General features: G+C 38.7%; 1 protein-coding gene across 4 annotated transcripts in view; it reads left to right on the forward strand.

Annotated features, from left to right (window-relative positions):
* The first annotated feature begins 6,295 nt into the window (after window positions 1-6,295).
* Window positions 6,296-18,895, forward strand: part of LOC140147849 (ectoderm-neural cortex protein 1-like) — a 34,223-nt gene continuing 21,623 nt past the window's right edge. For all 4 annotated transcript variants that reach the window (XM_072169616.1, XM_072169618.1, XM_072169617.1 and 1 more), the window contains exons 1-3: window positions 6,296-6,401; window positions 11,931-12,565; window positions 13,970-14,230. In XM_072169616.1, coding sequence (XP_072025717.1) covers window positions 11,945-12,565; window positions 13,970-14,230 — 882 coding nt within the window. In that variant the 5' untranslated portion in view covers window positions 6,296-6,401; window positions 11,931-11,944. The remainder of the gene's footprint in view (window positions 6,402-11,930; window positions 12,566-13,969; window positions 14,231-18,895) is intronic.

The raw sequence follows: 18,895 nt of genomic DNA on the forward strand, positions 1-18,895 counted from the left end.
GCCCCAGCTCATGTTAGTTTTTTTTTAGCGTGTCTATTTCAGCTGAAACGGCAAATTCTTTTTTGTCATGAAATTCTGAAAAATATTTTGAAGAAAATTTAGTTGATTCGAAACTCACAAAAAATTACATCTTGATTCAAAATTTTAAGAAATACTTTAAAAAAAGAAAGGACAAGTTGCATTCTGCATTCGTTTTTGAAACACATAGCTTTTTATTTTAGCCTAAGTCTCTGCGTGGAAACTCTTCCAAGTATGTAAATAACTGCCTCACTGTGAAAAGATTGTCTAATAAGGCAGTGAAGACCCACTCGGTTGATAACATTTCCATCTTGGTGCCACTTTCCAAAGAGCTAGGGACTGTGGATAGAGCCTTTTCAGTGACAGCTCCATGTCTGTGGAACACCTTATCTATTCATATAAGAGTGCTGATGCTGACACTGTTACTCTTGAATCATTCCAAAATATGTGCTCAAAAATATCTTTTCTATAATATTGTTGCCTTTGTTTACTGTACTTGATAAATTTGTTTAAAATGTTTGTTGCTTTTTGAGCTTTGAAGCCATATGAAAAAGCACATAAAATGTGCACTATAAATGGTTAAGTCAATGGAGACATTTTCTTGTATAAAGAGGGTCTTCTTTGTTACTCATTGTTTTACATTTTGTATCACCACATTTTAATTTTTATATAATACCAGTCAAACATTCTGCAATCATTTGTTAAAATCAAAGCGTATCGTTACTTTCAAATAAGGTTCTTTCTAAGATACTCTTGTTTAGTGATGAAAATAAGTAAGTTACTTTGTACATGTACATGTATGAAGGTTATTCAATAAAAGATTTGATACCACAACTAACACTTTTGACATGTGTAATTCAGTTTTTATGATTTTGGTTGCCAAATGAATTTTGAAGATAGTAGCCAGGATTCACCGAAACAAACTAGCTTGACTTCTGACTTTTCTCACCATGCTCACCTATAATACCGTAAAACCTTGTCTACAAACATAGAAAGTGTTTTTAATGAAAGCTAAATTAATACGATACATCCGTAAATATGCCAATACAATAGATTGTTCTTGCAATAATACTTGTTTGTATATACTTGGATCTGTAATTTATTTGCTCAAAACTCCATAATGGCGCCTGGATTCATTTAGCTTTCATCAGAAGCACTATATGCTTGTAGACGAGGTTTTACGGTATTCCTCATAAAAATAAAGAATGTGAAAGAAGAGGAGCCACTGAACACCAAGAGCCACTCCCAGGTTTAGCTGGTCCTCTGTGTGCTATGGGGAATATACCTGTTGTACTAAGAGAAAGTGTCCTGAATTCATGAGCTTGTGCAGGTCGCATGAATTCAAGAGCTATCCATTCAGTTAGCATAAATTCAATAGCAGATAGCATGACTTCAACAGCTATCTACTGTAGATAGCATGACTTCAACAGCTATCTACTGCAGATAGCATGACTTCAACAGCTATCTACTGCAGATAACATGACGTCAACAGCTATCTACTGCAGATAACATGACTTCAACAGCTATCTACTGCAGATAACATGACTTCAACAGCTATCTACTGCAGATAGCATGACTTCAACAGCTATCTACTGTAGATAGCATGATTTCAACAGCTATCTACTGCAGATAACATGACTTCAACAGCTATCTACTGTTGATAGCATGACTTCAACAGCTATCTACTGCAGATAGCATGACTTCAACAGCTATCTACTGCAGATAACATGACTTCAACAGCTATCTACTGCAGATAACATGACTTCAACAGCTATCTACTGCAGATAGCATGACTTCAACAGCTATCTACTGCAGATAGCATGACTTCAACAGCTATATACTGTAGATAACATGACTTCAACAGCTATCTACTGTAGATAGCATGACTTCAACAGCTATCTACTGCAGATAGCATGACTTCAACAGCTATCTACTGCAGATAGCATGACTTCAACAGCTATCTACTGCAGATAACATGACTTCAACAGCTATCTACTGTTGATAGCATGACTTCAACAGCTATATACTGTTCAACAGCTATCTACTGCAGATAGCATGACTTCAACAGCTATCTACTGCAGATAGCATGACTTCAACAGCTATTTACTGCAGATAGCATGACTTCAACAGCTATCTACTGCAGATAACACGACTTCAGCAGCTATCTACTGTAGATAACATGACTTCAACAGCTATCTACTGTTGATAGCATGACTTCAAGAGCTATATACTGTAGATAGCATGAATTCAGCAGCTATCTACTGTAGATAATATGACTTCAACAGCTATCTACTGCAGAAAGCATGACTTCAACAGCTATCTACTGCAGATAACATGCTTTCAACAGCTATCTACTGTAGATAACATGACTTCAACAGCTATCTACTGTTGATAGCATGACTTCAACAGCTGTATACTGTAGATAGCATGACTTCGACAGCTATCTACTGCAGATAGCATGACTTCAACAGCTATCTACTGCAGATAGCATGACTTCAACAGCTATCTACTGCAGATAACATGATTTCAACAGCTATCTACTGCAGGTAACATGACTTCAACAGCTATCTACTGTTGATAGCATGACTTCAACAGCTATATACTGTAGATAGCATGACTCCAACAGCTATCTACTGCAGATAGCATGACTTCAACAGCTATCTACTGCAGATAACACGACTTTAACAGCTATCTACTGCAGATAGCATGACTTCAACAGCTATCTACTGCAGATAGAATGACTTCAACAGCTATCTACTGCATATAACATGACTTCAACAGCTATCTTCTGTAGATAGCATGACTTCAACAGCTATCTACTGCAGATAACATGACTTCAACAGCTATCTACTGTTGATAGCATGACGTCAACAGCTATATACTGTAGATAGCATGACTTCAACAGCTATCTACTGCAGATAGCATGACTTCAACAGCTATCTACTGCAGATAGCATGACTTCAACAGCTATCTACTGTTGATAGCATGACTTCAAGAACTATATACTGTAGATAGCATGACTTCAACAGCTATCTACTGCAGATAGCATGACTTCAACAGCTATCTACTGCAGATAACATGACTTCAGCTATCTACTGCAGATAGCATGAATTCAGCAGCTATCTACTGCAGATAGCATGACTTCAACAGCTATCTACTGCAGATAGCATGACTTCAACAGCTATCTACTGTAGATAACATGACTTCAACAGCTATCTACTGTTGATAGCATGACTTCAACAGCTATATACTGTAGATAGCATGACTTCAACAGCTATCTACTGCAGATAGCATGACTTCAACAGCTATCTACTGCAGATAACATGATTTCAGCAGCTATCTACTGTAGATAACATGACTTCAACAGCTATCTACTGTTGATAGCATGACTTCAAGAGCTATATACTGTAGATAGCATGACTTCAACAGCTATCTACTGCAGATAGCATGACTTCAACAGCTATCTACTGCAGATAGTATGATTTCAGCTATCTACTGCAGATAGCATGAATTCAGCAGCTATCTACTGCAGATAGCATGACTTCAACAGCTATCTACTGCAGAAAGCATGACTTCAACAGCTATCTACTGCAGATAACATGACTTCAATAGCTATTTACTGCAGATAACATGATTTCAACAGCTATCTACTGCAGATAACATGACTTCAACAGTTATCTACCGTAGATAGCATGACTTCAACAGCTATCTACTGCAGATAGCTTGACTTCAACAGCTATCTACTGTTGATAGCATGACTTCAACAGCTATATACTGTAGATAGCATGACTCAACAGCTATCTACTGCAGATAGCATGACTTCAACAGCTATCTACTGCAGATAACATGACTTCAACAGCTATCTACTGCAGATAGCATGACTTCAACAGCTATCTACTGCAGATAGAATGACTTCAACAGCTATCTACTGCATATAACATGACTTCAACAGCTATCTTCTGTAGATAGCATGACTTAAACAGCTATCTACTGCAGATAGCTTGACTTCAACAGCTATCTACTGCAGATAACATGACTTCAACAGCTATCTACTGTTGATAGCATGACGTCAACAGCTATATACTGTAGATAGCATGACTTCAAGAGCTATCTACTGCAGATAGCATGACTTCAACAGCTATCTACTGCAGATAGCATGACTTCAACAGCTATCTACTGTTGATAGCATGACTTCAAGAGCTATATACTGTAGATAGCATGACTTCAACAGATATCTACTGTTGATAGCATGACTTCAAGAGCTATATACTGTAGATAGCATGACTTCAACAGATATCTACTGCAGATAGCATGACTTCAACAGCTATCTACTGCAGATAACATGACTTCAGCTATCTACTGCAGATAGCATGAATTCAGCAGCTATCTACTGCAGATAGCATGACTTCAACAGCTATCTACTGCAGATAGCATGACTTCAACAGCTATCTACTGTAGATAACATGACTTTAACAGCTATCTACTGTTGATAGCATGACTTCAAGAGCTATATACTGTAGATAGCATGACTTCAACAGCTATCTACTGCAGATAACATGACTTCAGCAGCTATCTACTGTAGATAACATGACTTCAACAGCTATCTACTGTTGATAGCATGACTTCAAGAGCTATATACTGTAGATAGCATGACTTCAACAGCTATCTACTGCAGATAGCATGACTTCAACAGCTATCTACTGCAGATAGTATGATTTCAGCTATCTACTGCAGATAGCATGAATTCAGCTATCTACTGCAGATAGCATGACTTCAACAGCTATCTACTGCAGAAAGCATGACTTCAACAGCTATCTACTGCAGATAACATGACGTCAACAGCTATCTACTGCAGATAACATGACTTCAACAGCTATCTACTGTAGGTAACATGACTTCAACAGCTATCTACTGTTGATAGCATGACTTCAACAGCTGTATACTGTAGATAGCATGACTTCAACAGCTATCTACTGCAGATAGCATGAATTCAACAGCTATTTAAAGGGGCACTTCGTGATCCACAGCCTCATCCCCACTTTTCTCAAAAAAAAGTTGAGATTTTTATATCACTGGAAACCTCTGGCTACATAATGTTTATGTACAAAATATTTCTTGCAGATTAATTCGTTTAGCAAAGATATCGTGAAATTTGAATTTCGTTCTGGTGCACCAGAACGAAATTACAACGTATTGTCTATGGAGCAGTGTAATACACATAATCATGCATAACTCGCAAACGCCGTATCGGAATCAACTGAAATTTTGGGAATATGCTTTATTCGTGGATATGTACTGAAAAATGTCATAAAAAGAGGATGCTAGGATCACGAAATACTCCTTTAATGCTGCAGTAGCATGAATTCAATAGCCATCAACTGCATATGGCATGAATTCAATAGCCATTTCACCTATTTTATATCAATGACATGCACATAAAATTTCATTGCACATAAATACAAATTTGTAGAATGGTAGGCTACATTAAAATGAGGGGTGGGTCAAATAGTTTTGAACCTAATATGGGGGGGGGGGTCAAAAAGTTTTAGGTCCATTAAGAGGGGGTCAAAAAGTTTTGGGTTCACGAAGGGGGGTTAAAATTTGACATAAAAAAATATTGTCCAGCCCCCACCAAAGTATTTATGAACACTCCCTAAAGTTTGCAAATTGGGAACCCACTGAAATTGGGCAGAATCAAAAGGGGGGTTGTCATTTTTTATTTTGAGGAATCGAGCACAGCCTTCCACTGCGCCATTTGTGCAACCCTAATGAGTTCCGGTAAAATAGGTCTACAGAAAGTTTTTGAGGTATGGGCTACCTCTTTTGGACTAATAATCATCAGGAGTAGCGAATTATAGCTAGGCCTAAAGCCTGTGCATGAATTTGAATCACCAAAAAAAGTCGCATACCGGTATTTATAATTATCGAGAAAATAGGTCTGTGTATTAAAAAATGGACAGAAACAGGTTTGCAGTCTTGAGAGCATGCCAAAAACACGGCGAGGGCACTGCACTGTTTAGTGGCTCCTACCGGGAAAACGAGGTAGGAAGATTACCCATACATTGAAACATATGTTAAACTTTCATCGATTTGCAATCGACTGATTATCATAAAATATCTCAAAAAGTGCATAAAAGGCCTCAAAACGAGCAAAGAAAACTGGTGTTTTTACACGTAGGCCTATTTCAATGGGGCGATTATTTTAATAGTGACGTGCGCCCTTGAAGTTTTGAGGGAGCTGTTTGTACTACGGGCTTGTTTTACTAACCAACGTGAAAAAATTAATTTTTCAACTTCAAGTTGATTTTGTACCCATTTTTGACAGAAAATAAGAACAAAAGGTTGAGCAAAGGCGTTGCCGAAAGTAAAAATCACCGTCAAAGGTAATAAAGAAAGCAAGGGGTTGCTAAGTTAATATTATACTGCGCCAATAAAGTATCCTTACACTTGGAAAAATAATCACAATTTCAAAACCGAACAATATTGCCATGGGTTAAATTTTTTTATGCACTATATAATCCTGCACATTATGACACCACATTGAATCCAATGTGACCTCAGGAAGTAAAGTTACAAGCAATTGAATAGACGAGGGTTCAGTTTTAAAAGTGACAAACTGGCCTATACAAGGCGCTTGCTCGAGAAACACTAGCCACGAATTTGCTCACGGATGCCCTCGCATTCGTGGCTAGTGTCTTTTGCCCGGAATTGCGGTCGGTAAACAAATTACGTAAGCTTCCCGTTAGGTAATGTCATTGTAATAACAATAGGCAATTCTGAAATACCCCCTAAATACCTCCTTGTACATAGCTTTACCTACCAATTTGTTACTATGCGTGTTGTTGGCGTAATTCTCAGTTCTATGTGTCATTTCAGGTGCATTTAGGTAAATATTTCATTACTATTTCTGGAGAAATTGCTCCAATATTTTCCGGCGATCGGCTAGCTTCACCATTTTGTCAGGAAGTAATTTAAGTAAAAGGTCAGAGAGATGCAGGTGGTGAACGCCGTGCAATCTCTAAATTCAGTAAATTTCCTTTGTCAGCCGTGTAATTGAATGGGATTATTTTGAAATTTAAAAACTCTTAAAATATCACAAACAAGTAGGCCTATGTTAATAAATAAAGCATTGCGTGTTAGAGAATATGCTCGAACAACAAGGCGCAAAAACATTCCAACAAGCAAAACAAAGAGACAACACAGTTTCTTCAATGAAGCGTTATTTAAAGCAGTTTTTATAAATTTCAGTTTTTACATCTCTGTACTTTCATAACTTTCATGTTATTTGTCAGTTCTTTTGTTTCAGTTTTCTTTTGTTCCTTTTGTTTTAAATTAAAGCCAAACGCATAAATTAGCCATTCACCACTCTCAAACCACATGTCTAAGTCTGTGGAGGTTTGAATAGGCCAGTTTGTCACTTTCAAAACTGGACCTAATGCTTGTAACTTTGCTTCTTGAAAAAGTCACATTGGATTCAATGTGGTGTCATAATGTGCAGGATTAGCTAGTGCATCTATTAAAAAAACAAATTTACCCCAATATCGTTCAGTTTGGGAATTGTGATTATTTTTCCAACTGTAAGGATACTTTATTGGCGCAGTATATATATTGATTTTGGGCGAGTTTTGTCATATGCTTTTACAAGTATCTGTATACACATGATACAAGTAAAATAAAAAACATGTTTCATGTCCGGGTTTTTGAAAAAAAAGGAGGAAGAGGGGGCTTAATATGTTTATCGCAAAATCAGTGTAAATACCCATATTAGAGCTGTTTTAGCGTATACAATAATGCCTGGAAAAGGAGCAGGCCTCTTTTTATTTGTTCTTCTTTCTTCTGGATACTCTCCAACATTCCACAAGGAATCACATGAAGAGGCCGGGTGTGAGTGCGCAATACTGTGCTGCTATTTAGTCTCTGATATTACTTATTGAAGTATTCTGAAGTGCTTGATTTGAATTGATTAGTGGAGATAAGGTGGAAGTGAATTCCAATCCACGATGGTGCGAGGCACAAATGAGTTCTTGAAACAATTTGTTGCGTGATATGGTATGAAAGTGCTGGTAGTAGAGCGTCTTGTGTAGCAGCTGGCCGGGCGCAGGTAGTCCGACACTGGTAGGGCCAGGTGACCCCCTACATGTATGGCTTTAATGTATTACATTATTGACCCTAGCGATCTTCCTCCTTGTGCTTTAAAACATGTCCCAGCCAAGAGCTCTTATCAGACCAGATGCACTCTAGAGTTGTTTGCTGATAGTCCTTGCAAACCATGCGGGCCGCTCTCCTCTGGATTTTACCAATCTCATGTAGGGGAGAGTGGGGTAAGTTGAGCCAGGGGGTAAGTTGATCCACCCCCTCTAGAAAGAAAATTAAAAACTTCTCTTACTTTGCAGTTCCACTTATTTGTATATGGCATAATAGAGGCTTCTCAAGTGTAATATGGAATCACTTGCACATATGGTAAGAAGGTGGCATTAGAAAGTTCATTTTTCGCACTTTTGTTGAACTTTTGGAAAAAAACTATTTTTTTCATGTTTCACCCAGAAAGAAAATGGCTTTAATGATAGCATTCTGGGTATTGAGGATGTGATATATGAACACTATTTTAGAAAACTATTTACAACTGTAACAAGTTTTAGTCAGCCTTGGGAGGCTTGGTTGTTGACAAAAATGGTCACATGCGGTAAGTTGACATACATACATGTACATAGCTGTGAAATTTGAGCCAAAGGATATGGGGCAAGTTGAGCATAGGAAAAACCTGCATAAATTTCCCCAATTTTTTTATTCAAAGTAAAATCTTGTCAGAAATTACTTGTAATATGCAATATTTATATCAAACTACTTGTATATCAAACTATTTTTCGAAATAAATACATGAAAACAACAATTTAGAAAAAAGGCAAAATTGAATTTCACAGCTATGTCATATAACTGTGCATTTCTATGGTGGCTCAACTTACCCCCGCGACTGGCTCAATTTACCCCACCGTTGGGGTAAGTTGAGCCAATTTGCAAATAAATTTTGGCATCTCACTGTGAGAAAGTGCCAACATTTGATTAACATTTTGTGGTATCATAACCAAGTAAACATACATATGTTTCATTTGTAACACTGCATTTGGGTCCTGCTTTATTTATTTGAGCGTAGTGAAAGGAAATGTAAGAGTGGCTCAACTTACCCCACTCTCCCCTACATGTGTTCATTTGTAAAAGGGTCCCACACACTGTTGTTGTTCTGAGACTGAGAGATAGGCCCCTCTAACCAGGGACTGTCTTTTGAAATTTGCAGGAGAGCATTAAATAGCTCTTCTAGAGCCTTCAAGAAGAGCTGTTTAGAACATTTACAATAAAATGTAAGGAGAGAATGGTCAACAAAGGAAAGCTAAAAATCACTCTCCTATACCTGATTTAAGGAGAGCAGTAGAGAGTGATTGTTCTCACTCGCCTCAAAAGGCAGTCCCTGCTCTAACTATCACAAAACCTTATAAAAATATTTCTGGTATATTATTAGCAACATTTGCTACATAAAGCATCTCGACTTCCTAGACATATTTTTTTAAAGTATAACTGAATTTCAAAAAATAAAAATAAAATTGAAGAAACCTCAAAAAAGGAAGCGGGAGGGGGCGTGAAACATGTTTATTTTTTATTTGGCCTTAATTCTTTTGGAATTTTATTACTCGAGGAAAGTTGACTTACTTGTTGATCGAAAAGTCTATCCTCAATCTTGTCTCGGTCCCAGCTGGTTTGTTTTCCTCCGTCACTATACCATCCGTCTGGTGACAACCCCAAAATGACGATCACTGATTGGTTAATGAATTTCCAAATAAAATTGTTTTCAATTGGCTATAGGACGTGACTTGTGTAAGTGACCTGAAGTGACACTATACATCATAGGCCCTCCACTATTTGTAGATACCGCAAACGCAAAATGTACGCTTGCTTAGCAGCCACTGAGGCGCCGATCGTCTGATATTGCCTTTCATGTACGCGGCTTGCAGCGCGTACTCACATACATTGTGTGGATTTATGTAACCGCTTAGCTGTCGATCAACTGCTGCATGCGCTGAAGCCCAGCGTTGATTGACAGCAAAATTTAACGCCAGTATTTTGGGAGTCGATGTTCAGCCAATCAGAAAAGACGTACTATGAGGTTGTCGCCAGATGGTTTGTTTAGCGACGAAGGAGCACAAATCGGCTGGGACCGAGACTATCCTCAATCCAGGCCACTGATAACCGCCAATGGATATGAGGATAGAAGGGGGAGCTATCTCAAAACACGTCAGATCAGTGAAGCATGACACCATTTCAAGCAATGGGAAATTCAGAAGTAAACAACGCCGATCATGATCTGGATCTGGTACAATCACATAACATGCACGATTTGAGCCAAGCGAGAACAAGTATGATGTGCGCAAGGGTATTTAGTCATTTTGCTGCTTAGCACGGGTATAGGACCCGAAAAAGTAGCCCGAAACATCATGGACCTAGTAGTGGTTCCTTCCTCACCATAAGGCCATGACCTCCGTACTATTGCCCAAACCGGGGCACACGGAGGCAGCCACACTGAACTCAAGTCGCAGTTTCAAAGGTTCGCCTTGCATTCATAAAATACTTACTCACATGTTCAATTTTGTGATAAAATCCTAAAAAATAACACAAGTCAATGAAGACTTCCTGCATCTCTTTTCTTCATTAAATCTGCATTTCACAGCAAAAAAAAAGGAATTTTTGCCACCATTTACACTACGCACCAAACATGTTTTGTTTAAGTCTTATCTTCACATACATGTATAAGGAATGGTAAGAAGTGATATTTCTGGTTCTGGTTGAGTCGGCATTGCCAGACATGCTGTACTTCACCAACTTTTGTTAATAAAGTTTGATACTGAGTACCTATACCCTGTGTGGGCAAGTTGCCCTGAACGTCCATATATGTTCGGAAGAGACGGATACATTGCATGAGAGCCTGCCAATTTAAGCTTCCTATAATATCAATTGCACGTAACATACGAAGTCACAAACTTACAAACTTCAATATGCACTTCAAATACAGCAGACCAGCTGTTAATTATTACCGATCCTGTAGAATAACTTACCGTACATAATCTTCCATTTCATTGAATCCCGTTGCTGAGAATTGCCAATTTCATTTTTATCTGTCAAATGCGCTGTGGATGTGCTCCATTAAATCACAGGTGTGAAACTGACTTTATACCACTCGCTCGCTTTCGCCAGGTGGTGATGGAAGCGATATCGCCAATTATGAGGTCGCCATTGGATTAACACATAATCATGAAATCTTCACAAACAATTCTAAATTTGTTATGTGGTGTCAAAGCAAAATTATCTTACTCTAAAACCGTCGGGGTTCGACAAAGTACCCCACTGTAAGTATGTTAATTTTCCATTTGTAATTGCTAACCGTGTATTTTGAATGGGGCTGTCAGCCCTGTATCTTCGCCAGCCTCGTACGTCACGTGTTACCCTTCCTATGCCGCCTGGCTTTCGCAGAAAAGCCAGCCTCGTGGCACTAGGGCATGACTTCATCGTGGATGTATGCAAAATTTCCGACGGGCGTCATATAACCCGTATTGTGATTGGTTGCAAATTAAAAGCCATTCTTTGAAATCGTAAGCCAATCAATGAACGCGACAGCCTTTACGGTATTAATTAATGTGACTCGCCAGTAAAGTACGTCTAACCTGATTGGTTTACAAAACTACTTTCATAATTGCTAAGCCAGTCAGCGTGCTCGATGCAACAACCTCGTAGAGGTTTTTGAGAGGCGAATTCACGTGGTGATCCAGCGATCAAGTAAATTCATTTCACCTGAGTGGATCAGCTTGTGACAAATTTAAACCATAAAGACTGGGACTAACAAATACCTCCCCTCTTGTAATTTACAGATACAGGACTGGATATGGCTAGTAAAATGAACAGTGCAACTCTAGATCAAATGGAGCGTGTAGGTGATGACTCTTATACACCTCATCTGGCTCTTGGCCTCAGTCAACTCAGAGAACAAGGCACATTCTGTGACATTACTATCATCCTTGGAAATCAGCAATTCCAAGCTCACAAAGCTGTGTTGAGTGCAAGCAGTAGCTACTTCATGAGTATGTTCACTTCAGGATTTCAAGAAAGCAAGAGGTCAGAGGTCACCATTGATGGTTCAGCAGAGAGTTTCACCCAGCTGCTGGAGTTTGCTTACACTGGCTACTTCCATCTATCTCCAGCCAATGTGTGTGGTGTCTTCAGAATGGCCTGCTATATGGACTTCACACATGCAATCAAAGTGTGTGTTGACTATCTCATGAAAGTGCATCAAGTCATCGACTTAGAAGATGTCTTTGAGATGTATTTTCTGGCAGAAAGCCATAAAGACATGACAGAGCTAGTAGAAAGACTACGCCTACGTCTACTAAGCAATTTCAAGGCGGTCGTAGAGACTAAGTATTTCTTACAACATGCTAACAAGGAGTTTATTGTGACCTGTTTGAGTGCTGAAGAAATTGAAACTGAGACATCACAAGAGGAAGAGGTTAGTAAATATAGGTCTTCGTTATTGGGCAGAAAAAACCTCCTACATGTATGTACATTGTACAATGTACTTGTGGCCCTTTAACATGACGACTGCCAAGACGTTACATAGGAGGTTTTGCTTTAAACCTGTTCAGGGGCCAATGACACATGAGGTTTTTTTCTGCCCAATGATGACATGTGGTTAAAAAGGCTTCATCCAAGATTGATTTTTGTACAAAATATGTGACACAATCTGGTCCATGGGGGCCAAAGGAGGCATTTTTGAAAATTGAGTTACCGTACTGTAATTATTACATTAAACATGCAATAGGCTATCATACTGAAAACACCAAAGGTCTAGCATACTTGGTTCTAAAGTTCTAAAGTTTTTTGATGTCTATTTTCTTATGTATTTTATTGTTTTTACTCCATATTTTTACCTTTATCTTGGTTTCAAATTTGCCGCCTTTGGCCCCTCATGGACCAGATTGTGTCACATATAATTTGACACCATTCTTTAGGGCTGTGCAATTAACATGTGTACAATACCCCCAGGGGTGAGTTAAAGGTAGCCAAACTTGGTTTGGCAGTTTGAAGGGAGCAACAAGCATTTTTGATAAGTTGAAAAAAGGGGCCAAAGCCAATTTTTGCTGTGCTGAGATTACATCACATGATTAGACAATTTCAGGTTTTATGGGTTCCCAAAAATCTGGCATGTGTAAAGGGAGCCAAAGATTTTTTGGCACATCAAGAAAGGTTTAACTTTATCAGTTGCAATTTTCAGGAAATTTCCAGAATGTTGTCTGGATTTAGATTTAAAAAAAAACATTTCGGAAAGGATGATGATATTTCAGTATTTTAGTGAGGGGTGACCGTGATCCCCCATTAGTCTATTCCCCGGACAAGCTCCTATAATTTCAGCTTCAAAAGAGTAATATTTTTGGGAGGACAAGCTCCTATAAAGGTTTGCTTGCGCACCACCATTTGGCCAGTACCATATCAACTACTGCAGGCTTTTAGTTTTGAGTAGTGTGAGTGCTGTCACACTCCTCCGCACTCCTTAAATGATCATAAGGAGTGCGATTTAAAGCACTCCTTAATCTTTAAGCTTACATCACATTTAAGTGTAACACAAAATAGCACTCCTCACAAGTTTGAGTCCTGAGTGCTATTTATCACACTCCTCAATTTTTTAAAACTCAAAGCCTGCAACTGCTTAGTGCCAGAAGTGGATAAATGCAATAGCTGTCCTCTGGACATTTGGCAATTTACACATACATGTACATGTAGTATATTGAACTCATCTACACATGGCATCTATTGAACACTTCTAGCACTGAGCAGTCGATATTAATTTTCAGGATATTTACCACAAGTTCATCTTTATTCATTGTGCACCACACTTTTTGTTTGGGGCATTCAGATTCTACAGAGTACCTTAAACTGGCTGAGATATGACTGGAACCAGCGAAAGGTGCACACCACTGACCTCTTGAAGAAGATCCGTCTTGGTTTGGTACCATTTGACAGACTCAAGCAGATCCTTGGTGATGAGATACTAGCCATACCAGAATGTAAGGAAATGATTGAGGAGGTTGCCAAGGTGCATGCTACTAAGGAGAGTGCTAGGATACCATTGAATCAGAGTCACCCAGACATGTTTGCTACTAGAAACACTATCACAGTAAGTATGCTTGAAAAGTATGAAATTTGAAATGTAAATATCACATATTTATGTTTTTATTAAAGCCATATTGTAACATTTACTGAGGAGGGTGCCCTCAATATTTTTAAAAATTCTGTTTTTAACATACCCTGCTTTGAGGTGCTGTAGTTTTGTCAAAATCTGAGATTTTGGTTTATTATTACGATGGAAATATTAGTTGAATGCTTACACAAAGCTACACAATGTGCATAACACAGTACGTACATGGCGTGCTGGCAGTCGTGATATATATCTAAAGAACAGACATGACTCAAGTTCGAATGAATGGCTTGCATTGGCAATACATGTATATGCGCTGGTATTAGATAGCGATTTTCTTTGTATTGCCTCGCCTGTTTGGGCCCAAATGAAAAGAGGACATGTCTGACCGGAAAACTAACATTTTATACCAAAAAAATACAATTCTCTTTAAATGGAAATGTTATAATATGGCTTTAATGATTGCCCTCGTGGATATATTATGGTATGGTTAGGTATGCATGCATGCATGCCCACATACATACATGTATATCCCCACACGCATACATCTCTATACACATGCATGCCCCTTACGCATACGTTCACACCCCCACAACCCCAGGGCTACTTGTACATCAGCAAACGGGGACTCTGTATTCAACTGATGAACACGGAAATGTTTTTTTTTAATTTTCTGCGCCTGACCGGGTTTGTTGACCAATGATGTTTTACACAAATTCTACACAATTTTTTGCATTTTAACTATCAACTGGGGATTGATTTCTATATCAACAACAGAGGATGCACTCTCAAATCAGTTCGGGGGCACTCATAATTCACGGACGTCTCTGATATCAAATACTCTTGAAGAGTCATTATAACAGTATTATATTTCAGGGACGTCTCATACAATGTAAATCACATACTCCCTAGTTTCAAAACCCAGTCGCAAACGATATTAGTATTTTTGGTGAAGGTGAACCGCCGCAGTGGGAATAATTTTGTGAGTAGGCCTTATCAGGGTTGTAGCTAGCCCAAGTTGAGTGCCTGCTAATTTTACTATCCAATTCATGAATTAGAGCATAGGCTCGGGTACTCTTGGGATTTTTTTACTTCAAAACATTTGATTTTGGCCATAAATGGCTCGATTTTGCAATCTAAGTGTGTTCTGGGACCATTTGTCAGAATTTGCACAGATAGATATAATTTTTGCACAGGTAGATATTTGCTAAACATATAAAAGCTTATTCTAATACACTCAGCTTTGTTCTGATGTGCTGTATCAAGTGCCCAGCTGTCAACAAAGCTCGACGTATATGATATCACAGACCCCCGTATTTGATATGTATATCAGAAACGTCCGTGAATTACGAGTGCCCCAGAACTGAAATGCAAATTTAGGCTGTGTGTAGTCAATTGCACATGTTGGCTAAACGGGGACGGTCCCCAGGTTTCAGTAACGTCCACAGCTGGAATATGTTAAGTTTTATATTAATGGCAGAGTTTGCTGGCAAACACCTACTCACAGATATCTACACTACACCAAACACACGCCCACTTCCACAAGCATACCCCAAAGCATACCCCAGCACACAAAGTATTACTGTATAATACCTAATACTTGGTCATTTCCAGGCGCAAGTATCCATGGACGAAGATGAGGATGGTATAATATTCCTATATTATAGAACAAAGACAGGCTTTTATAGACTCAATCACATCCCTGAACTTCTATGCACATATCCGTCTTCTGGCTCCCTTCAACGATATGCATTTTCTGGCTTCAATACAGTCGTTGTTGGAAATCAGATTTATGTTGCAGGTGGTTACAAGAGTGAGCTTGATGAGGAGGATGAGCTACTTTATGAGAAACATTTCCTCAAATATAATTTTGAATCCAACAAGTGGACTATTCTCCCTTCAATGTTAGGGAATCATTGTGTTCCAGAACTTGTTGAGTTAGATGGATATATCTATGCAATCAGTGGAACTTCTGACACAAAAAACACTGACAGCGTTGAACGCTTCAGCATTGTCAATGAAGAATGGGAGATGGTCAGCCCTTTGATTTCTTCACTTTATAATGTGCGGGGTCTGTCCAGTAATGGCTGCATATTTGTAATAGGTGAAGATGGACATGACTTTAAATGTATGATGTACAATCCTACGGAAAACATGTGGATTCCAGCAGTTTATTATTCTCAAGGAGAAAGAGATATTTGAGCCCCCATTGTTTAATATCAGATGGTTTGTAGTGCACAAAAATGCCTGCTACTGGTTCAGAACTGCAAGTTATGAGAGATATAGAAAGAATCAATTACAAAGAGTCATTTGCAATGTTGAGAGTGAAGTTCCTTCCGTCACCTTAGCAGACCCAGTTGATGCAGACAAAATATTTGGCTTGGATTTTGCCATTTGGCCACATCCACAGTTTGCCACATTTGACAAATGTAAACTGGGAGGGCCACCTTGTGAAGAAGAGCATTAACAAAGGCTGATATAATTCAGTGAGGTAATTGAGTAGAGATTTAAGTCGGCAGTGATTAATTTGTGTTCAATATTTTGATTATAAGTGCAACACTCAAACTCAAAAGTTTATTTTCAGTGTTGTGACGAATGGCTAAATGAAAAATGATCTATAGCAGATTCAACCCATCATATGACATTTGTGCATCAAATCCAGGCTGCCGGTCAATCATCTGCCAGTCATGCATAGCGTGATATGCATGATCGCCCGGTAGCCTGAATTTGTTTGAAAAACGTCCCACTCGTCACGATGGGTTGAATCTGCTATAGAGAGCAGTGATATCCACAACAGGGCTAGCTCATTTAAGTGAGATTAAATCAATTTCAGTGAGATTAATGGCCAGTGTTCGTCAGTCCATTTTTCAGTGTTTATTTATTTATTACACTTATCACTGGCACAGAATTTCAAAAATATTATATTGCACATAGGATACATCAATAATTACACAATATCATAAAAGGAATAAAGTCCAGTGAATGGCTGGAGCGAACAGGTGCTATGTACCTCTAAGACCACCCCACCAAATCCAAAAAGAAGAGAAGGGAAAGATAAATCAGAGGGGGGGAAATGCAGGTTAAGTGTGGTTGGATGGCGATCATCATCATTTGCATACCTGAATAACAAAATAGTTAATGTCCTTGCTAATATGTGATGCGATGAGTCTGATGTCGTTCAGAATCATAATTCAGTTTTCACTTTCATTACATGAGCCATTCTCAGAGCTTTATTTTGCTAAAATCCCCATCATAATTAGACTAATGGTTCCAGAGATATGGCCATTTTAGTGTTGCTCAGAACAATAAGAATAAGATACAAAGGAAGTTGAATACTATTGTTGCCTATATCTCAAAATCAATATTCCCGACATCCGACTCATTTTGCTTGATCGCACCACAATTCAGTAAATCTGAAAAAATATAAGTGTAATTTTCAGCATTGTAGTTTTAGAGTGATGGTTCAAATGATGGTTGATATAATTGAGATTATTGAATACAGATTTACAATTGCATCCCTGAACTTCCATGCACATATCACTAGTAAGCTGATGTGTCCTTAGATGTCTCTTAGAAGTAGCAACCACATCTCTGATTGTTGAAGGAATCACAGATGGAAAGTGTTATTTCCATTGTAAGCTTCGATGGTGGATAAACTAACAGCAGTACGTTGTCAGCAGCAGAACGAAGACCAGTATGACTAACTGTGTAAATATGCAGATTGTTGTGAGTTACTCTGGTCTTTGATTACAATGTAGGTAGATGCTTCAAAATATGTGAAATAACAACTTGATTTGCTGTACAGCCAGTGGCGAAATATTAATTGCCTCAGTAATGGTTATGGTGTGGTCAGGTATGCATGCCCGCATGCATGTCCCACACACACACACACACACACACCCCCACACCCCTACACCCCCACCCCTACACCCCCCTACCATTGCCTTCTGGCAACAGTAGACATTGTGTATTACTTTCAAACGGAAAATGTCTGAAATGATGTTTAATTACCAAATCAAAGATCAAAATAGTGTCTTGTGTCTGTGTATAGCTGTATATACTGTACAATAGCAGATACCAGGTATGTAATTGGGACTTGCTGTAGACATCCACAAACCAAGGGTGGTGCTTGTTAGGTCCGCGGTTTGATTGCAAGACTGTGTATCCTCAGTTGCAGTTAAACACACACAGTCGCACACCCCCTCCAACACACCCCCACACAGAGTATTTACTGTATAATACTTACATACTTTTATCATTATCATTGTAGGCACCAGTATCCATGCAATGGGACTTTATCATTGACCGAGATGAAGATAAACTATTCCTACATTATAAAACAAAGACAGGCTTTTATAGACTCAATCGCATCCCTGAACTTCCATGCACATATCCGTCTTCTGACTTCCTTAAAAAGGCACATGCAGGCTATGGCTTCAATACACTCGCTGTTGGAAATCAGTTTTATGTTGCAGGTGGTTACAAGAGTGAGCTGGATGAGGATGGTGAGCTAATTCCTGAGAAGCATTTCCTCAAGTATAATTTTGAAACCAACAAGTTGAGGATGGTCAGCCAATCCCTGAGAAACATTTCCTCAAGTATAATTTTGAAACCAATAAGTAGACTGTTCCTTCAATGTTGGGG

The sequence above is a fragment of the Amphiura filiformis genome, chromosome 3 (assembly GCF_039555335.1).
Source record: "Amphiura filiformis chromosome 3, Afil_fr2py, whole genome shotgun sequence".
Lineage (NCBI taxonomy): Eukaryota > Metazoa > Echinodermata > Ophiuroidea > Amphilepidida > Amphiuridae > Amphiura > Amphiura filiformis.